The sequence below is a fragment of the Triticum dicoccoides genome, chromosome 7A (assembly GCF_002162155.2).
Source record: "Triticum dicoccoides isolate Atlit2015 ecotype Zavitan chromosome 7A, WEW_v2.0, whole genome shotgun sequence".
Taxonomy (NCBI): domain Eukaryota; kingdom Viridiplantae; phylum Streptophyta; class Magnoliopsida; order Poales; family Poaceae; genus Triticum; species Triticum dicoccoides.
This window is the reverse complement of record NC_041392.1, coordinates 658,625,040-658,647,626: the sequence shown is the minus strand read 5'-3', so window position 1 is coordinate 658,647,626 and position 22,587 is coordinate 658,625,040. Positions and strand designations below refer to the sequence as shown.

General features: G+C 44.1%; 2 protein-coding genes across 3 annotated transcripts; one reads left to right on the top strand and one right to left on the bottom strand.

Annotated features, from left to right (window-relative positions):
* Positions 1 to 7,539: 7,539 nt before the first annotated feature.
* Positions 7,540 to 9,979, bottom strand: LOC119332215. 2 transcript variants are annotated; one of them, XM_037605395.1, is made up of 4 exons: positions 9,836 to 9,979; positions 9,585 to 9,733; positions 8,793 to 8,872; positions 7,540 to 7,876 (listed from the first exon to the last, which is right to left on the bottom strand). In XM_037605395.1, the coding sequence occupies exons 2-4, from the start codon at positions 9,702 to 9,704 to the stop codon at positions 7,804 to 7,806; spliced, it is 273 nt and encodes a 90-aa protein (XP_037461292.1). In that variant the 5' UTR covers positions 9,705 to 9,733; positions 9,836 to 9,979; the 3' UTR covers positions 7,540 to 7,803. The 2 variants fall into 2 exon arrangements, with proteins under 2 accessions (XP_037461292.1, XP_037461294.1); XM_037605397.1 differs by having other exon boundaries at positions 9,840 to 9,964.
* Positions 9,980 to 10,147: 168 nt separating this feature from the next.
* LOC119330204 (60S ribosomal protein L36a) lies at positions 10,148 to 12,123 on the top strand. The gene is made up of 4 exons (XM_037603323.1): positions 10,148 to 10,258; positions 11,374 to 11,553; positions 11,677 to 11,751; positions 11,843 to 12,123. The coding sequence occupies exons 1-4, from the start codon at positions 10,256 to 10,258 to the stop codon at positions 11,900 to 11,902; spliced, it is 318 nt and encodes a 105-aa protein (XP_037459220.1). The 5' UTR covers positions 10,148 to 10,255; the 3' UTR covers positions 11,903 to 12,123.
* Positions 12,124 to 22,587: the final 10,464 nt, after the last annotated feature.

Here is a 22,587-nt window from a genome sequence, read left to right as displayed (position 1 = left end):
GCTGTATTAGTAATAATTAAAAAAGAAAATCCAAAAATATTTCTCATTCTTCTTTTGCTTGTTGGGAGCTTTCTCGTGTAAATAGTTTTATTTCTTTTCTTTTCTTTGAGGGTCAGTAGGAGAAGACCATAATTAAATTGTTGAAGTGGCTCTTATATGCATCATTGTTAATTTAACCAAGAGCCCATATTGCCTTGTCTTCTCCTGTTTATTGAATGCTTGCAGATTCCAGCTTAGTCCAATGCACGTACACTCTTATTATTATTCACACCGTTCAGTCGTGCAAGTGAAAGGCAATTATGATGATATATGATGGATTGACTGAGATGAGAAAAGCTGGTATGAACTCGACCTCTTTTGTTTGTGTAAATATGTTGAGTCCCTCGTTCTTGATTCATCTTATTATGAATAAACATGTTTGCAATGACAATTATAGATCATAGTTGCTTGTGCCATACTTGATTAGCTATAAATTATAATGGTTTACCTTATGTGCCAACATGCCATTGAGATGATTATGATGTGATATGATGGGGTGGTATCCTCCTTTGAATGATTTAAGTGACTTGACTTGGCACATGTTCATGCATGTAGTTGAAACAAAATCAACGTAGCCTCCATGATATTTATGTTCATGGTGGATTATATCCTACTCATGCTTGCATTCAATGTTTATTAATTTTAATGCATGTACTTGGCTGTTGTCGCTCTCTAGTTGGTCGCTTCCCAGTCTTTTGCTAGCCTTCACTTGTACTAAGCGGGAATACTGCTTGTACATCCAATCCTTTAAACCCCAAAGTTATTCCAGATGAGTCCACTATACCTTCCTATATGCGGTATCTACCTGCCGTTCTAAGTAAATTTGTATGTGCCAAACTCTAAACCTTCAAATAATCATTATGTTTTGTATGCTCGAATAGCTCATGTATCAACCAAGGCAGTCCTTATCTTCCGTGTTAGGCGGGTTATTCTCAAGAAGAATGGACTCCGCTCCTCACTCATGAGAAAATGGCTGGTCACAGGGATGCCCAGTCCCATGCTTTATGCAAACTAAATCAAATTTAATTGCAAACAAACTCCCCCTGGGACCTGATGTATGTTGGAGGCACTCGTTGTTTCGAGCAAGCCATGGATTGATGCTTGTTGGTGGAGGGGGAGTATAAACTTTACCATTCTGTTTGGAAACTGCCTATAATGTGTTTAGCATGGAAGATATCGCCGTCTCTTAGTTGTTACGTTGACAATGAAAATATACCGCTCAAAATACAATTTATCTCTATTTCAAAACCGAGCTCTGGCACCTCTACAAATCCCTGCTTCCTCTGTGAAGGGCCTATCCATTTACTTTTATGTTGAGTCATCACCCTCTTATTAAAAAGCACTAGCTGGAGAGCACAGCCATCATTTGCATTCATCACTGTTAATTTATATTGGGTATGACTATGATTGAATCTCTTTTACCATGAATTACAATGTCTAGCCAGTCCTTGATCTTTAAAGGTGCTCTGCATTTATATTTTGCAGTCTCAGAAAAGGCTAGCGAGATACCATCTTATTATATCATATTATGATTGTTTTGATAAAGTGTTGTCATCCGAGATTTATTATTATGACTTGCTAGTTGATTATGCTATTGATATGAGTAATGATGAGACCTGAGAATTATTGCAAGTGTGGTTAGTTATGATCTATGCTGAAAACTTGAATACTGGCTTGACATAGTTACAACAACAAGAGCAAACAGAGTTTGTAAACGTTTTTCTTTCTTTCTTTCAGTTTGTCAACTGAATTGCTTGAGGACAAGCAAGGGTTTAAACTTGGGGGAGTTGATACATCTCCGTCGTATCTACTTTTCCAAACACTTTTGCCCTTATTTTGGACTCTAACCTGTATGATTTGAATGGAACTAACCCGGACTGACGCTGTTTTCAGCAGAATTGCCATGGTGTTGTTTTATGTGCAGAAAACAAATATTCTCGGAATGACCTAAAACTCCATGAAACATCTTAGAAAAAATAATAAAAAATCCTCGCCAAATATGAAGACCAGGGGGCCCACACCCTTCTCACGAGGGTGGGGGACGCGCCCCTACCTCGTGGGCCCCCTGGATGCCCTCCGACGCCAACTCCAACTCTATATATTTGCTTTCGGAAAGAAAAAAATCAGAGAGAAGAAATCATCGCGTTTTACGATACAGAGTCGCCGCCAAGCCCTAAAACCTCTCGGGAGGGCTGATCCGGAGTCCGTTCGGGGCTCCGGAGAGGGGGATTCGTCGCCGTCATCATCATCAACCATCCTCCATCACCAATTTTATGATGCTCACCGCCGTGCGTGAGTAATTGCATCATAGGCTTGCTGGACGGTGATGGGTTGGATGAGATTTATCATGTAATCGAGTTAGTTTTGTTAGGGTTTAATCCCTAGTATCCATTATGTTCTGAGATTGATGTTGCTATGACTTTGCTATGCTTAATGCTTGTCACTAGGGCCTGAGTGCCATGATTTCAGATCTGAACCTATTATGTTTTCATGAATATATGTGAGTTCTTGATCCTATCTTGCAAGTCTATAGTCACCTACTATGTGTTATGATCCGGCAACCCCGAAGTGACAATAATCGGGACCACTCCCGGTGATGACCATAGTTTGAGGAGTTCATGTATTCATGTGCTAATGCTTTGTTCCGGTTCTCTATTAAAAGGAGGCCTTAATATCCCTTAGTTTCCAATAGGACCCCGCTGCCACAGGAGGGTAGGACAAAAGATGTCATGCAAGTTCTTTTTCATAAGCACGTATGACTATATACGGAATACATGCCTACATTACATTGATGAATTGGAGCTAGTTCTGTGTCACCCTATGTTATGACTGTTACATGATGAACCGCATCCGCCATAATTATCCATCGTTGATCCAGTGCCTACGAGTTTTCCATATACTGGTTTACGCTTATTTACTTTTCCGCTGCTACTGTTACAATTACTACAAAATACCAAAAACATTACTTTTGCTGTCTTTACTTTTGTTGCTGCTATCGGCACTATCATATTACTTTGCTACTAAACACTTTGCTGCAGATACTAAGTTTCTAGGTGTGGTTGAATTGACAACTCAGCTGCTAATACTTGAGAATATTCTTTGGCTCCCCTTGTGTCAAATCAATAAATTTGGGTTGAATACTCTACCCTCGAAAGCTGTTGCGATCCCCTATACTTGTGGGTTATCACACCGCCGGAAGACCGCCGGGATCCCCATCCACCACGGCCACACGCGCCATGAGCAGCGGGTGCTGCACCACCCGCCGCGAGGATGAACACGACAACAACCCGCAAGCTTGCGGCGCCCAGATCTGGCCCACCAGCCCCGGCCGACACCGCCTCATCTCCACCAACGCCTGGGCCTCCACGCCATCGCAGAGCCCTGCCCGCCGCCCGCCGTGGACCGCCGCCGCTCCCAGCCACTGGGCCTTGCGGATCTGGCGCGCGCCGCCGCGCCCCAACGAGGAGAGGAGGAAAGGGGTGGAGGTTGCCCAGGAAGCCGCCCCGCCGCCGCCCTCACTGGAGCCCGCCTGGGCTTCGCCGGCGGCGCCTCCGGCGACGGCGAGACGAAAAGGAGGAGGGAGAGGACCTAGCGGCGGCGCTGGAGGAGTCTCCCCCCGTGTCACCAAAGGAGGGCGACGCAGGGGTGTTTTTTTTTCCGTTCCCTCTCCCAGAATCTTCTTTTCTTTTTTGAGGGAAGGCATGAGTTGTTCCTGGAAAGAAGTATGAAGTCCTTTAGAGCATCGCCAGCAACATACCCATAATTTGGCTACCCATATCACTATGGGTAGACGATAGAGAAGATTTGGATAGCTTCTTTTTTTGCTTTTAGGAAAATATGCAAGACTAGATACCATATTCTGAGCTTCGACTTTCTCTACTACACAATTACATATACAATCTGAACTAACTAAACTTTCCATGACATGATAATTAAGCCTTTTCATCATCTTGTCCCACATAATTAGCAACATTTCAAATCCAGGTTTAGATTTAAGCCTAAAATTGCAAGCATTGTGCATCACAAACACAATTGAAGTTAACTACATATACAAACCACAAGCCTAGATCCAATTTTGTTTTGACCGAGCATTCTTGAAGCGCACATAAAAGTCTTACGTCATCAACACTATAGCATACAATTTTTTCTCTATTATGCATGATATCGAACCGATTGTTCTGACATCCATCCATCCGATTGATTTTTAGACTTTTTTGCTTCAACGGAGCGTTATTTTTCCCCATATTCCTATCACCATTGCCTTTATTCCCTTGCTTCAAGTACACTTCATTATTACTCACATCAATCTTTACTCACTCTCGGGTCCTATGCTTGACGTACAAATTAACTACCCCTCTTTATTTGCCTACCTTCTACAACTCTACTTGCCCTTCTTATTTGTGCAAGCACTCCAACTCCTCTTCGTCAACTCTAATCTCAGACCACAGGGTAGTTCTAACACAAATAGTTCAATTGTTCAGAGTATCAAGCCTAGCTTGCTTGACAACCAAGATGATGAAACTAGCGTTGTCTTTTGCTAGTTTGTTGCCTTGTTCATTAGTTCGGCTTAGGAGTCATAGGGAAAAGCAGATGTGCAGAAATACAATAGTAACCTTGGCCTGACGAACAAACTTGTACTCAGCTCGTTCACAACTCTTCTATGAGAGTTTATGGGTCTCGGAAGAGGCTTCTAGTCAGACTACTCGCTTATTTCATTTGCAGCAATTCTCTACCTGTACGTTGACGGCCATACAACAAGGAAAATCCAATGCATAAACTTCTCAAAAAGTCGGCAAAGCTACCCTAGGCAGAGCACTCTGAAACACAGTGATTACACAGAAGGAGCTCAATCATCAGTATCTGATTTGCACTCTATGCAGACAATCAGAACAGTTTGACAACCTGTTTCCTGTCCAGTTCGTTCCAGTCCACTCCAAATATTATTTCTCTCTTTTCCACTTGTTCCTGCTCTGAACAATCCATGTGAAGGAGACTTTCCCTGAAGAACCTGACACAGTCCCAAACTTTGGTGATAGCATTCATCATGAATAGGCCCAAGCAGAACCCGTAGAACAAGCTGGTACTGAAGTGCTGCACGTGCAGCCCTCTCGCAAAAGCGGCACCATCTTTACCCAGAATTCCACATGGGTTGCAATACCATTATCGAATAACATGAACAAACTTTAGAAGCCATTCAATAAGGCTTTAACTCCCAAGGCCCAAAACAAGTTAGACGAAATTACAAATCCCATTCAGACGGCAACTTCAACCAATTCACTTCATATATATGAAGGCGTTTCTTATTTCTGGATCAATTTTGCGCTATTATTATTCATGAATAAAAATCCAAACATAAGGCCTCATGTTCAACATTACGCCTAGATAAGAAGTTCACTACGAAATATAACCACACACGCTTGAGACGGATTTAGGTGTTGTTTAATCTAGCTTGTCCTATACCCTCCTCAGAGGATCCAGCTGCAGGTAAGTAAATGGTACAGTTGGTTCCTCCCTGCAAATCACAGTTTATACACTTAACAACTTTCTAACAGAAGAGAAATGAGCCAATATTCACGGTCAGAACACTCGTCGCAATTTTGAAATGAAGGTGCACCAGAAACTATAGTGGATACCCGCTAGCTCTCTGAGGGTAAATTCATCCTTAGAATTCTATAGTCCACAGTTTCACACATATATGGAGTCCTTCCATAATACATTTCAGTACAACGGCTTCTTGAAGCACTTGGCAATTTTTTAGGAGAAAGCCATGTCACCAAGTACTTTCTTTTGTTCATTTTTGGTGTACAAAATGATTGCATGTGTGCTTATACTCCTGGTATGTTGGAACTGGTTGTTCTCAGGCAAGCCACACCAGCGCCCTTTGTTTCTGGTCCAGCCAGCCAGACTGAGATATTATCTGAAAAGCTTGCCCCATCCATGTTATCCAACAACGAACCAACCGAAACACGATAATTATACTTTCCATGATGTGAACCATCCATGTTACCCAACTAACCAACTAAACTTTCCATGACATGATAATTAAGACTTTTCATCATCACGCCACACATAATTAGCAACATCCAAGTCCAAATTTAAGCCTAAAATTGGAAGCACTGTGCATCACAAACGCAATGGAAGTTAATTACATATACAAACGACAAGCCTAAATCCAATTTAATTTCAGCTGAGCATTCTTGAAGCGCACTTAATAGTCTTACTTCGACGACACTATAGCATACAAGTTTTTCTCTCATTATATTTATGCATGATATCGAACTGATTGCTGTGACATCCATCCATTCGATCGATTGTTAGACCTTTTTTTGCTTCAATGGAGCATGGTTGCGTGCATTTTTCTCCGTGCTCCTACCACGGTTGCCTTTACTCCCTTGCTTCGAGGGCAGACCTCACCCCACCAGTACATCATCCACCCCACCCCTCCGGATACAAACTACTCGCGAGTTCCCACCCTTCCACTTCTACAACTCTACTTACCCTTCTGATTTGTGCAAGCCCTCCATCCTCTTGGTCCCTCTAATCTGAGACCACAAGCCTAGCTTGATTGACAACCAGGATGACGGGACTAGTGTTATCTTTTGCTAATTTGCTGCCCTGTCCATTAGTTCGGCTTGGGAGTCATGGGGACAATCATATGTATGGAAGTGCATAAGTAACCCAGCCTCGAGAACCACGCATGTAGACAGCTGCTCACTGGCATTTCTCTCCACTGAAGGTACCTACCAGCACAGATATGATTATCTGCATCAGCAGTTTACATCTCTTCTAGGTAATTTCTTCAGCCTGGGAAGAGGCTTCTAGACTTCTAGTCAGACTACTCGTTTATTTCATCTGTGGCAATTCTTTTTGTGAACATTGCCGGCAATACAACAAGGAAAATCTGATGCATAAGCTTCTCTAGAAGTCAGCAAAGCTGCCCTAGGCAACGTATTCTGAAACACGGTGATCACACAGAAGGAGCTCAATCATCATTATCTTGTTTGCACTCTACAGATAATCAGACAGTTTGCCATGATCCACACACTATATCCCGTCTAGTTTTCGTTTTCCTTCGACAGTTTGTTTTGCGTCCAGTTAGTTCCGGCCCAAATCCAGCTCAAGCAGTATTTCTCTAAACTCCACATGTTGCCATCTGCACTCCCTCCTGCTCCGAAACAATCCATGCGAAGGAAACTTGCCCCGGAATCCAGGACGCAATCTCAAACTTTGATGTTAGTATTCATCACAAAAGGTGTATGTAGTGCTCACAGTACCAGGCAGAACCTGTAGAACAAGCAGGTACCGAAAAGCACGTGCAGCCCTCTTGCAAAATGGGTTGGCAAAAAGAAATGGGAAACAAAGAGGAAACTGGCAACTTTTTGTCACCAGGGAGCAGTTTAAGAATGTCTAATTCAATTTTGCATGAACTGACAGGCACACGAATCAGGCACCATCTTTACCCAGAATTCCACATGAGCCGCATACCATTACGAAATCCCATGAACAAACCATAGAAGCCATTCAATAAGGATTTAACCCTCAAGGCCCAAAACAAGTCAGACAAAATTACAAATCCCATTTCAAAACGGCAACTTCAACCAATTCACCTCCTGTTAAGGCGTTTCTTATTTCTGGATCGGTTTTGCACTATTATTATTCATGAATAAATATCCGAACATAAGGCCTTGCATTCAACATGACGCCTAGGTAAAAAGTTCACTACGAAATATAACCACACACACTTCAGAAGGATTTAGGTGTTGTTTACTCTAGCTTGGCCTCTACCCTCTTCGGAGGATCCAGCTGCAGGTAAGTAAATGGTACAGTTGGTTCCTCCCTGCAAATCACAGTTTGTACATTAACAACTTTCTCTAACAAAAGAGGAAAAAAAAACAATATTCATGGTCAGAATACTTGTCACAATTTTGAATGTATGTGCACCAGAAACTATAGTTGATACTTGCTTGCTCTCTGAGGCAATATTCATCATTAGAATTCTATAGTCCACAATTTCACACAGATATGGAGTCCTTCCATAATATGCATTTCAGAACAATAGCTTCCTGAACCACTTAGCCTTTTTATTAGGAGAAAGCCATGTCACCAAGTACTTTCTTTTGTTCAATTTTGGTGATCAAAATGATTGCATGCGTGCTTCTACTCCTGGTATGTGGAACTGATTGCTCCCAGCCAAGCCACAGCAGTGCCCTTGGTTTCTGACCCAGCCAGCCAGACTGAGATATTGTCCAGAAAGGTTGCACCATCCACACTGCCCAACCAACCAACCAAACTACCTTCCTAATAGATGTGAAACATCATATATGGCACACAGGTAGGCTAGTACGCGCTTCATAAATCTCAGGGATTTGCAACTACATGGAGAATCGTGCCTGACCAACTCCCTGTTACGTGTGATGCTCCATATTAGATTTTTAGGAAGTGGTTAGGCTCATATAAGACTTTCCCATAAACAAGAAAATAACACCATGCCGAAGAGATTACTTTTTAGTGAGCATCCCTATGTACTAACTAAGCATTTAAGTTGCTGAAAAAGCAAGCAACCACCAAAGAAAAAGAAAAAAAATTAACATGAGCATACTTAGCAATCACTAACTTAACATTTTCCTCATATACTGCTTATTCATTTTATGAAATTGTTGTGGGCAACCTAAAAACATATTTAGATTGTCATCAGTGATTCTAATGATTCCACCAAAAGCATTAAAACAGAGATCATGAGAAGCAGCGGATACCCAGGTTTCGAGCGCATGCATTGCCAAAAGACCTTGAATGGGCCTGGAACTGTCTTGAATGGATTCCCTTCAAAGGCAGCCTGCAAACAAATAATTAAGCAGACCAAAACATGTTGATTTCAGACTAGGAATTCACATGATGAAACACAGCTAATGCTGGCCATTTGCTGGAAAACGCATAACCAGTTGAAGGTAGTGACCGGTAATTACAGGAAATTCCAGATTAAGGTGGTGGTGGGATGAGATCCTGAACTCCACATTAGTCCAACTTATGGCAATTATGTCATACACATTCTTTTATAATGCTCAATTACTCAGCACTGGAACTGGAAGCATTTTCTTTGATGATATTTCCAAATACCAGTTTCAGATTAGTCCATTGGTCATTGCTAATTGTGTTTTGTAGATTGAAACTGCGACCGCCATCACTAGCTTGGAAGCAATGAGCACAGCACAGGTAGGATAGGAATCATCCTAGTTGCGTGTTAATGAATCATGTGCAATCTTCATAGCAGGGCAACATTGGGTGCTTAACATTGCTGAATCACATCTAAAGTGTTCTGAGTCATGATAGCGAATTAACTACTGAAACGACTTAATGCCAGCCCCTCGCAGTAGTAGAGTAGATGAAGTAAACCAGCCTAAACAATCAAGTGCCTAATTCCAAGTGGTTTCTAGGGCATCATTTCAGCTGTTGCACCATGGATCTCGTCAATATCATCTACACATACGTGCCAGTTGAATGTTACACCTGAAGATTTTTCTAATCAGAGAGGGAGGGGACCTCCGGACCTGGACGACATCCTCGATGCGGTCGTTGCAGCGGTGCGCCTTGGGCTGGCGCTTGTCCCCCTCCGGCAAGCCCCACGGGCTCTCCCGCCTCGGCACCGGCCTCTGCTCGCTCTCGCTCATCCTCCTCCTCCTACCACCACCACTCTTCCCTGTCACTCCAAGAAAAGTACCGAAATGGCGGCTCAAAAATCACATCCACACATCAAACCTCGGGACCATCGCCGAAGAGATCAAAATGGAGGCCGACTCACCTACCAACCACCCCTCCTCAGCTCCTCTCCCTACGCGCGCCGGCGACGAGAGATCCCGAGATCGAGACGACGGCGGCTGCTTCCCCTCACTGGCCGGAGTCCACCAAGAACCCAAGATGCGACGCTGAGACGGAAATGGCCACCTTCCAGCCCGTTTAGACCTTCGGTGTCACATGGGCCTGGGGGAACCATTTCATCCGGCCCAACTACCGGCCCGTGTGGCCGCTAAGCACTGGGACCCACCCGCAGTGACTTGTGCGTGAGGGCGAAACCCTAGCTAGCCGTCACCCCTCGTATATAACCGCGCACCCCTTCGCCCTCCCACCATTTCAGTTTTCGGCGGCGGCGGCGCACTCCCGTGTTCTCACCCAGGCGCGCACTCCTCCTCGCCGTCTCGGATCCACCGCCGCTTCCGCAGCCATGGTGAGTCTCCTCCCCCTGATCTCTGTACCTGCGGTTGGTCGTAGCGACTGTTTCTGGTTTCCGAACATGACTTGCGAGCGCGGATGCATTTCGTAATGCGATGCTGCTAATCGGATGAGACTTCGGTAGCAGTTGCGCATTCCTCTTGAATCGTACCGCGTGGATGCTAGTAGATGTCGGAGAAGGGGAGGTGATTGGGATGTTGTGGCTGGAGACACTTCCATTCATTACAACACTGCGCGGCGCAGGGCCTTGGATGTAGAGTGTTAAGTTGGCTTGATCGAATGACGAATTGGTTTGTTTGAATTGTCACCTTCTACATTGATCTCCGGCCTTGTTAGTCGAGTTTTCATGACTCATGATCGCGCCCAAATATACACGTTTATTCTAGTTATATGCTTGCAAGGTCAGATCATGGCCTCACTGTTTGGTTGCACAGTATGCTCTCATTCAGCTGCAGTTAATCAGATTGTGTTCTACTCCCTCCGTTCCTAAATATAAGCCTTTTTAGATATTTCAATAAGGACTAAATCCGAAGCAAAATGAGTAAATCTACATCTGTATGTAGTCTCTATTGAAATATCTAAAAAGACTTATATTTAGGAAGGGAAGAGATGGAATATATGTTACTGAAACCTATTCTGCAAAAAGAACTGGTACGGTGTGAGAAGAGGCCTATTCTCAGTAATGAACAAGATGATGCAGTTCTAGTTGCTGGAGGCAGAGGACGTGGACGTGCAATCAGCAACGATTGACATGATGTATTCCTCCTACAGCTAGCTCTCTATGGACTATCGTTGGCACCACCATTGCGAGCTAGCTCAACATGTTCTGTTTTGTAGTATGTAATAATGTACTCTGTTTTTTTTTCGCCAGCAAGGTGCTTTTCTAGTTCACTATAGCATCTTTGGCTTGAGTTTCCTTTTCATTATGTGTGTAATTGCAAATTCTGCCCTCTGTATTTTCGGACCCCCTTGATCACCGGGAAATTTAACCATGCCCGTTGAATCAGAGAGGTCCTTGCTTCTACACATCTTAGGTAGCAAACATGGTGTTGTGAGTTAAGCTATGTTGTCTATTCCAGTTGGGCTAAGTATGGTATGGCCATTTTGTAGGTGAACGTTCCGAAGACCAAGAAGACCTACTGCAAGAACAAGGAGTGCAAGAAGCACACCCTCCACAAGGTTACCCAATACAAAAAGGGTAAGGACAGTCTTTCTGCCCAGGGGAAGCGTCGTTATGACCGCAAGCAGTCTGGATATGGTGGCCAGACAAAGCCTGTTTTCCACAAGAAGGTATGTTACTGATTTCTGTGGGCATATATCTTTGATGTGCAACTCAAGTTACTTTGGAAATGTTGGATGTTCCTCTTCTGTTGCTTCTTTGCATCTGGATGCTTATTCTTCTGTTTGTTTCAGGCCAAGACAACAAAGAAGATTGTGCTGAAGTTGCAGTGCCAGAGCTGCAAGCATTACTCACAACGTGCTATCAAGGTCCGCACATCCCTCTTATCTGCCATCCCATTTCCTTGCTATATTCTGTTATGTTTAATTATCTGACTCCATAATTTCTTCGTTATTACAGAGGTGCAAGCACTTCGAAATCGGTGGAGACAAGAAGGGCAAGGGAACATCTCTCTTCTAAGCTGATGATATTGTCGTTATGTTTAGAATGTTGTGCCAGAACTTCCCACAAGAAGACTGTATTATCTTTAATTTTCTGGCTATAACCCTATTGGCAATGGAGCATATGTTTTGCTATTGTGTCAACTACTTTCTCCAGATCCAATCGACAAGTAAAATGTTATTTATTCTCTGAGTTTGGTATTTTTGTTCTTGGTCTAATTAAATTGCTGTCGCAGTGTATGTTTATGATGTTGTGCTGAATGCCCGTTGTTCTTGGGTCTCCTCTCTGTTTTTTTGGCTTTGGCAAATTGTTTTGTTATGTTGTTACGCTATGCAATTTTATAGACATGTATTTACAGACCAATCAAATCAAGTAACTGTGAACCAAACAACTGCTCATTGGCATATCTCAGCTATCAAAACAGCAAAACCTTGCATTGCAATGTGCAAGTAGGCACGGTGTGATATCTCCTTGAATTAGAAATTTGCTCGGTATTTGTTAGCCATATCTGAAATAAGTAGGGTTTGTTTTGAGTTGTAGATTTGGAAATTATGGCGACGTGTGCATATGCATAGTTGGCATTCTACGCGATCACAAGAAGATAATGTCGTAGGGAATCTTTCACCTCTGTTGGCTGCTCTAAGATTATCTCTAGCAGATCCCTTATAACCTCGTACCGCAAAATAGATTTAGAGGATATCGCAAAACAACCTCGTACCGCAAAATAGATTTAGAGGATATCGCAAAACGGTTTTAACACGTTTTTACGGTATGGCATGTGTCCACACATAATAGATCCAGTAAAAAAATCACGTCAGATGTGGAGCCCACGTGTCAGTAGTTACATTTACAATAGGGTCCTTACAAAGTAGCACAAAACACCCTCAAAATGAAATTTAGATTACAATTGGGTCCTCGAGCGGCCATGGCAATAGAGCCTGCTGTGTGTTGCCTGGCGGAGCCGGAGCTCACCGAGGCGTGTGGCCCACCCCACGCCATCGGCTGGACCTGCGGCTCCCTGGCCTGCAGCGTCGGCCACCTTGACTGGCTGCTGCTCTTGGCTTTCCACGCCGGCCGCCTTGACTAGCTGCTGCTCATGGCCTGCTCCAGATGCGTGAGGTCGAGTAGTCGGTGGACGCGTCGTCGGGTGCGCCGTCCACTCCTTCTTGCTGAACGGCTTCAACGACACACACGGCGCCCCCACGACACGGCAGCCACGGCGAGGCGTTGTGGAGTTCCCCGGCCACGGCCATCGGCCACGGCGAGGTGCGACAATCGCAGCAGGCGGACGCGGGCCTAGGCCGATTCGGCTTGCGCAAGCTTGGGATGGATGGCAGGAGGGTGGCCACTCCATGGTGTGGTGTGGCAGTCGGAGGAGGCGCGTCGGTGAAGGAGCAACGAGGTCGGGGTCTGCAAAGGCACGGGGGCGGGAGGTGGACGCGGTGAAAGTTCCCTCCCGCCAAGCGGTTGGCTTGTTTGCGGCAACATGTAGAATTGGCCCTTCGTCCCGGAAATATGTAGGAAATGCCCTCGTGGATTCGGGATCCCGCAAAAAAAATCGGGACGGTCGGATTTAGAGGATCTATTCGGGACGGGGATACGGGATGAATTCCGTAAATTGGCGGTTATTGTACCGGACGGCCCAGTTTGCGGGATCTGCTAGAAATGCTCTAAGCCATGTTGCATGATGCATGGAGAATTGTAGATCACCTGCAGACATGGAACAAGTCATCGCCGTTGTTGCTGTGTGTATCCTTATTGCCTTTTCCTATTTAGTGCATCAAGATGTTTCTGAACACCAATGTCGTTGTATGCTCGAGTTAATTTCATTATTCAGTTGTTGGCAAAACTTCCTAGCGCATTATGCACGTGCTTTGCTTCAATTCTTCAGAGAAACTCATCTTATGTTGGGCACGACTAAATCTTGTAGCATGAGTCGAGACTTGCGGTGAATTTCTGGGGTCATTTGGACAAAAAATGTTGGACGCTCCTCTTCTGTTGCTTCCTTGCATCTAGATGTTTATTATTCTGTTTCGGGCCAAGACAACAAAGAAGATTATGCTGAAGTTGCAGTGCCAGAGCTACAAGCATTACTCACAATGTGCTATCAAGGCCCGCCCATCCCTCTTATCTGCCATCCCATTTCCATACTATATTATGTTATGTTTAAGTATCTGACACCGTAATTTCTTTCTTACTACAGAGGTGCAAGCACTTCGAAATTTGTGGAGACAAGAAGGGCAAGGGAACCTTCTCTTCTAAGCTAATGATATCGTCGTTATGTTTATAATGTTGTGCCGGAACGTGCTACTAAAAGAATGTATTACCTTAATTTTTCTTGTTATAACCCTGTGTGCCCTGTGAGCATATGGATTGCCTTTGTGGCAACTACTTTCTTGGGATGTAAGATACAAGTAAAATGCTCTGAGTTTGGTATTTTTGTTCTTGGTCTAATTATGATTGTTGTGGCGCAGTCTCTGCTATGATGGATGAATGCCCTTCATTCTTGGCTCTCGAGTCTGTTTTTCTTGTTGTTTTTTCTGGTAAGGCGTTTCCCACAATGCTACCATTTGCATGTCTGTTAGCTGTCTCTTTGTAGCTGTGATCTTGGTGAGCAAACCTCTGCGGCTATCTTATGGGTACAAATTGTTGAAATATGAGATGGGCCTAGACCCCATATGACAATTTCAGATTTGATCTCTAAGGGCCCATGTAGGTGGCATGACAAGGTGGTGAGAAGTTTAGTCCCACCCCGGAAGTGGAAGGAGAGTTGGAGTGGTTTATAAGGGGTTCTCTTCCTCATGCCATTGGAGCTTGAGAAGAGATGAGGCCCTCGCGCACTCCTCCTCCTCCGCTCGCCACGCCACGCCGCGGGTTGCGGGATTGAGCCGAGCCAAGCCAAGCTCTACATCGTTTATCCCTATGCGTACTACATGCTCTGTTAGATCGTAACCAGTGTGTTATCAATACTGTCAATGTCATGCTTATGATTTATTCATGGATTAGTTTAATCGGAAAACTGCCTATTTTCTTATCAGTCCAAAAACCTAATGTGTGTAGGGGTTTTTCGAATTCTAGTTTTTCTGCTGCACTAAAACCGTCGCCGTTTACGGGGACATACTTTAAGCGTTGGCAGACTAAAACCACCTTATGGCTCACTGCCATGAACGTGTTCTGGGTCGCCGGTGTGACTCCCACAGGAACGATCGCTCCTGATCAGGAGAAGGCGTTCAAGGAGGCCACTGTCGTGTTCCTCAGGGCAGTTCTGAGCGTGATTGGAGATAAGCTGGTTGACGCATATTTGCATGTGCGGTTTGCCAAGGACTTGTGGGAGGCACTCGAATCTAAGTTCGGGGCTGCCGATGCAGGGAGCGAGATGTATATTATAGAGCAGTTCCATGATTACAAGATGGTTGAAAACCGTCCTGTATTGGAGCAGGCTCATGAGATAATATGCATTGTTAAGGAGCTTGAGCTTCTTAAGTGCGAGTTACCGGGCAAGTTTGTCGCGGGCTGCATAATCGCTAAGCTTCCCAATTCCTGGAGGAACTTTGCCACCACTCTGAAACATTAGAGGCGTGAATTCTCTGTGGAGGATGTCATTGGCCATCTGAGTGTTGAGCAGAATTCAAGGGCAAAGGACTCGCACGAAAAAGGGGTCGAAGGAACTTCTGTGGCCAACATGGTGCATCAGAAGAACTCCAATTCCCACAAGCCCAAGGGAAAGAACGGTGTCCAACAGAGTGCCGACTTTAAGAAGAAGGGTAAGAAGACCTTCAAGAAGAACAAGAAGGATGAGGGCTGCTTTACTTGTGGTTCGCTTGAACATTGGGCCAACAAGTGCCCAAACAAGTATAAGAAGCAAGGGCAGGACTCCAAGTCTGTCAATATGATTGTGAGAAACAATGAGAGTGGTGCATCTGGGTACGGTAATTTATTTGTTGTATTTTTAGTTTGGCCGTCCACCGATTGGTGGGTCGACACAGGTGCAGGTGTTCATGTGTGTGCTGACATTTCATTGTTTTCTTCTTACCGGGCCACAAGTCACGGGTCCGTACTGATGGGGAATGGCGCGAGTGCTTCTGTTCTTGGTGTTGGCACGGTCGATCTGAAGTTTACTTCGGGAAGGATCGTGCAGCTGAAGAACGTGCAGCATGTCCCCGCCATCAAGAAGAACCTCGTTAGTGGCTCCCTTCTATGAAGAGAAGGGTTTAAGTTGGTATTCGAGTCTAATAAATTAGTTGTTATGAAATATGGACTATTTGTTGGAAAGGATTATGAATGCGGAGGCATGTTCCACCTTTCTCTTGCAGATCTATGTAATAAAGTCGTGAACAATATTTATTTGAGTGTTAATGAATCTGAAGTATGGCATTCACGTCTTTGTCACATTAGTTTCGGTGTTATGACGCGGCTAGCAAAATCGAATTTAATCCCGAGTTTCACTTTAGCCAAAGGTTCTAAGTGCCATTCGTGTGTGCAATCTAAGCAACCTCGCAAGCCTCACAAGGCAACAGAGGAGAGACACTTGGCGCCACTGTAACTCATACATTCTGATCTTTGTGAGATGAATGGTGTGTTGACTAAAGGTGGAAAGAAATATTTCATGACTTTGATAGATGATTCCACTAGATATTGCTATGTGTATCTGTTAAATACTAAAGATGAGGCTCTACACTACTTCAAATTCTATAAGGCAGAAGTTGAGAATCAACTTGAAAAGAAAATTAAATGAGTCCGGTCAGATCGTGGTGGAGAGTACTTCTCGAAAGAGTTTGATGCCTTTTGTATGGAACATGGCATTATTCACGAGAGGACACCTCCCTACTCACCCCAGTCAAACGGGGTTGCCGAGCGGAAAAACCGTACTCTAACTGATTTGGTTAACGCCATGTTAGATACGTCGGGTTTATCCAAGGCATGGTGGGGGGAGGCTATAATGACATCCTGTCATGTCCTGAATAAAGTTCCGACAAAGGATAACGAGATCACTCCTTACGAGAAGTGGACCAAGAGAAGGACAACACTCTCGTACTTACGTACCTGGGGCTGCTTGGCGAAAGTTAATGTGCCGATCCCCAAAAAGCGTAAGCTTGGACCAAAGACTGTGGACTGTGTTAATTTGGGCTACGCTATGAATAGTGTTGGCTATAGATTTCTAGTAGTGAAATCTAAGGTACCTGACATGAAAGTTGGTACAATTATGGAGTCTAAAGATGCTACATTCTTTGAGGACATTTTTCCCATGAGAGATGTACAAAGCACTTCTAGACAGGAATCTGAGGAGACTCCTGAACCTGCCATTCCGATGGAATATTATAATCAAACACATGATGAAAATCCTGAGGAGGATAATGAGGAATCCCTTGGTAGGGGCAAGAGACAAAGGACTGTAAAGACCTTTGGTGATGATTTCTTCATATACCTCATGGAGGATAATCCCACTTTTATTTCAGAAGCGTATGCATCTCCAGAAGCTGACTACTGGAAGGATGCGGTCTGTAGTGAGATGGATTCCATCATGGATAACGGGACTTGGGAGCTTACTGAACGTCCTTATGGTTGCAAACCATTGGAATGCAAGTGGGTGTTCAAGAAGAAGCTTAGGCCCGATGGTACGATAGAAAAGTACAAGGCTAGGCTTGTGGCCAAGGGCTACGCCTAGAAAGAAGAAGAAGATTTCTTCGACACTTATTCACCTGTGGCCAGACTGACCACCATTCGAGTATTACTCTCGTTGGCGGCCTCGCATGGTCTTCTCATTCATCAGATGGATGTTAAGACGGCTTTCCTGAATGGAGAGCTAAAGGAGGAAATCTATATGCAACAGCCTAATGGCTTTGTGATGGATGGTCAGGAAGGAAAGGTGTGTAAGTTGGTGAAATCTTTGTATAGCCTGAGACAAGCGCCTAAGCAATGGCATGACAAGTTTAATGAAAAATTGACATTTGTTGGCTTTGTTGTTAATGAGGCCGACAAATGTGTATACTATCGCTATGGTGGGGGCGAAGGAGTTATACTGTGTTTGTATGTTGATGACATACTGATATTTGGGACTAATCTCAAGTTGATCGAGGAAGTTAAGTCTTTCCTATCTCAGAACTTTGAGATGAAGGACCTTGGAGTGGCTGATGTTATCTTGAACATCAAGCTATTGAGATATGATGAAGGTGGGATTACACTTCTGCAATCCCATTATGTTGAGAAGGTGTTGAGTCGTTTTGGATATTCGGACTGCAAACCATCTCAAACACCATATGATCCTAGTGTACTGATTCGAAAGTCTAAAGGCACAGCTATAGATCAATTGAGATAATCTCAGATTGTTGGTTCACTACAGTATCTAGCGAGCGCAACGAGGCCTGACATCGCATTTGCTATTAGCAAACTGAGCCGATTTGTTTCCAAACCGGGTGATGTACATTGGCGTGCTCTTGAGAGAGTTATGCGCTATCTGAAAGGTACTATGAACTATGGACTTCACTATACCGGATACCCGTCGGTACTTGAAGGGTATAGTGATGCGAATTGGATCTCTGATGCTGATGAGATGAAGGCCACAACTGGGTATATATTTACTCTTGGAGGTGGTGTTGTTTCCTGGAAGTCTTGCAAGCAAAGATCTTAACAAGATCGACAATGGAAGCAGAATTAATAGCATTAGACACATCGGGTGGCGAAGCAGAATGGCTTCGAGATCTGTTGATGGACTTGCCAGTGGTTGAGAAGCCGGTTCCGGCCATCCTTATGAACTGTGACAATCAAACAGTTATTGTCAAGGTGAAGAGTTCAAAGGACAACATGAAGTCCAACAAACACATAAGAATGAGATTGAAAGCTGTCAGAAAATTGAGAAACTCCGGAGTGATAGCGTTGGATTATATTCAAACGGCTAAGAATCTGGCAGATCCCTTTACTAAAGGGCTATCACGTGTTGTGATAGATAATGCATCAAGGGAGATGGGTATGAGACCCACATGAGTTGCCTTGGTAGTAACCCAACCTATGTGATCGGAGATCCCGTGAAGTAGGACCTGGGAAAACAAGCCAGTGGTGAACTGAGGAGAGTAACTTTACTAACCCACTCCGTTGGAGATGCAATACTCTCGGAAACTGTATGGAAGGATGACTACTGTCTTAATGTGTTCCAAGGCTTATATGCATAAGCAAGATGCTATCCTACAGAGCAATCTTTGGAGGAACACACCTATATGAGCCCGACTGCTGGTCACAGTCTATGAGATTGGGGTGATCTCTAGCAAGCTCATGAACAGGCCAGGAGTGTGACTAATATGCTCCACCCGAGGGGTCGGCCTTCGGCAGCCTCATATCAGTGAGACTTGTGGTGAAACTTCTTGATGCCAAACTGACAATTCAAGGCATAGTCCATTGTTCAGTTGTGAAGGAGTGTAACTACTTGGTCTAGGTGGAGCTCAACCTTAATCGGTCTCCACTGAGATGCTGGTATATCAAAACAGCGTTTGGAACAAAGGACAAACCGGGCCCCTGAGATCTGGTGGGGGATTGTTGAAATATGAGATGGGCCTAGAGCCCATATGACAATTTCAGATTTGATCTCTAAGGGCCCATGTAGGTGGCATGACAAGGTGGTGGGAAGTTTAGTCCCACCCCGGAAGTGGAAGGAGAGTTGGAGTGGTTTATAAGGGGTTCTCTTCCTCATGCCATTGGAGCTTGAGAAGAGATGAGGCCCTCGCGCACTCCTCCTCCTCCGCTCGCCTCACCACGCCACGCCTCGTCACGACGCGCCGCGGGTTGCGGGATTGAGCCGAGCCGAGCTCACTCCTATGCGCTACCGACTTGGACGTGGATTCAGCCCACGTCTCTCCACGCGCAGCCGCACATATATATGTGGGGCGCTGCCAACCCTAGCCGCCACGAAACATAACGCATCTCCGCCTCCACGCCCGCGTCATTCCTCTGCTGCTGCCGCCGTCGGCGACTCCGTCCCGTTCACCGCGTACACGGTTGACGGGAGAGCAGGCCTCTGAAACCCCGCCTCTTCGGATCCTGTACGGGAGAGGGGCGATTAGGTTTTTGGGTAGCGACTACGCGACTGCTCGCTTCTGTTCATCTACGTCCACATCACCTTCGTCATCACCATGTCGACCGACGCCGACCGTGTCGCCGCTGAGAAGGCCGAGGCCGACAAGAAGGCCGCCGAGGATGCCGCGGCTACTGCCGCTGCCACATGGCCGATTGGAGGGTATACATCGTTTATCCCTCTCATGTTTCTTTCTGTTGTAGTAGTACTAGCGATATGCGTAGATGTTTCTACTATATGCATAGTACATGCTCTGTTAGATCGTAACCAGTGTGTTATCAATACTGTCAATGTCATGCTTATGATTTATTCATGGATTAATTTAATCGGAAAACTGCCTATTTTCTTATCACAAATAAATACACCGACAATCGTTGGGTTGTGGCTATTTATGACACATGATTCATTGACTGATATCCAAATTTATTTCCAAGTGAAAGTACAAAACTATATACATGGATACATACAAAGGAGAGTGATACATTAGCTAAGCAAAAAATTGCATTGCAACAGTGCATGTCGTGGATGATTTTTTATTGAGTGACAAAAAATCAGTCAGTATTTTTTCGTCGGATCTGAAATGGTAGGGTTTGTTTCGGGCTTGTTATAGGTTTGGGATGTATCAGGCATTTGAAAATGTCGGTGATGTGGGCATATGTGAAGTTGGCATAATATGCTATCACAAACTGGTTCACTATAGCTGCTGCTCTCCATGGTGTTGCGCTGGCTGGGATAGGTGATATGCTATAGCTGCAACATTCCAAAGTGTTGCACTGGCTGGGATAGGTGAGATTGCACGGTGCATTGAGAATTGGAGATAAAATGCATACATGAAAGTATGAAGCCTAGAGTTGTTGTCACTTTGTATGTCATAAGTTCCTTTTTCCTATCTTAGTGCATCAACATGTTTCGTGCTCTTACTTTGTTTTAGGCCGAGTTAATGACATTCTTTTTTAGTTGCTAGTAAGACTTCCTAGTGCGTTATGTGTGTGTTTGAGGGAAAGCAATGAATCTTGTGAATCTTGTCGAGTCCAAGACTTGTGGTGAATGGAGGTTCTAAAGTCCCTTTGGGGCGATGGCAACAGGTAAAACAATGAAGTACATAAAAGATCGACTCGAGATTAGAGCATCAACCTGTAGTAGAGCTATATACAATGTAAATGTATTGGCACTCAAATTAGCTTTCAGTTTTTAATGTCATAGTAAGGAGACAAACGTCCACTAAACTCTACCTACAGGAGTTGGTGATAGTTTTCACAACAACAAAATGCCTCAAACTTGAACTGCCATGATGCATATGGTGGGTCCTCCTTCCATAAGAAGATAACGGTTAATTATGCGTTGTGATTGTGGAACTCAAGAGATTGTGATCTGGTGTTGTAATTGGTGGGTGTGGGTAACTACCTCTCATGTCCATTTTTATGTCTTTCGGCTAATTGTTTTGTCATGATGTTTCTATGCCGCCATATGAATGGATTTTTTGTGGGTAGTTGTGATCTTGTTAGGCAAAGTTGCCCCTCTACTACCAAACACTATCTTATGGAGTACAAACCAACACCAACAATCGATTGGTTGTACTCATTTACCACACTTGATACATGGTGATGTCAAACTTTACTTCCAAGTGGAAGTACAAAATTATATAGACATGGATATAGAGAGGAGTGGGTGTGACTGATTCGTCATGTGGACCAACTAAATGAAGCCAGAACCAAACAAACTACTGCTCATCGGCATATCTCAGCTATAAAAGGCAACAAAAACTTGCATTACATGGCGTAGATGTGGGACTCCCCCTTAATGATGAAATATATTAGTATTTCTTTGCCATGTTTGAAACAGCAGTGTTTGTTTTGAGTTTGTTATAGGTTTGGGATGTATCAGGGATCTGAAAATGTTGGCAACATGGGCATATGCAGAGTTGGAATAATATGTCGTCACAATCTTGGTAGGACTCGTTGCTCCTTATTTTTTGTGGTGTGCTGGTTGGGTTAGGTGTTATTGTACGAAGCTTTGAGAATTGAAGATAAAGTCGAGACATGGAACGAAGAAAATTTGTTCCGTGGTCTTTTGACGACCTTTGTTTTAGGCTGAGTTAATTCCATTCTTATTTGGTTGCTAGTAGGACTTCCTAATTGAAGGAAATATGCCCTAGAGGCAATAATAAAGTTGTTATTTTATATTTCCTTATTCATGATAAAGGTTTATTATTCATGCTAGAATTGTATTGATCGGAAACCTTAATACATGTGTGAATACATAAACAAACACTGTGTCCCTAGTTAGCCTCTACTAGACTAGCTCGTTGATCAAAGATGGTTAAGGTTTCCTAACCATTGACATGAGTTGTCATTTGATAACGGGATCACATCATTAGGAGAATGATGTGATGGACAAGACCCATCCGTTAGCTTAGCATTATCATCGTTCAGTTTTATTGCTATTGCTTTCTTCATGTCAAATACATATTCCTTCGACTATGAGATTATGCAACTCCCGGATACCGGAGGAATGCTTTATGTGCTATCAAACATTACAACGTAACTAGGTGATTATAAAGATGCTCTACAGGTATCTCCGAAGGTGTTTGTCGAGTTGGCATAGATCGAGATTCAGATTATTTGTCACTCCGAATATCGGA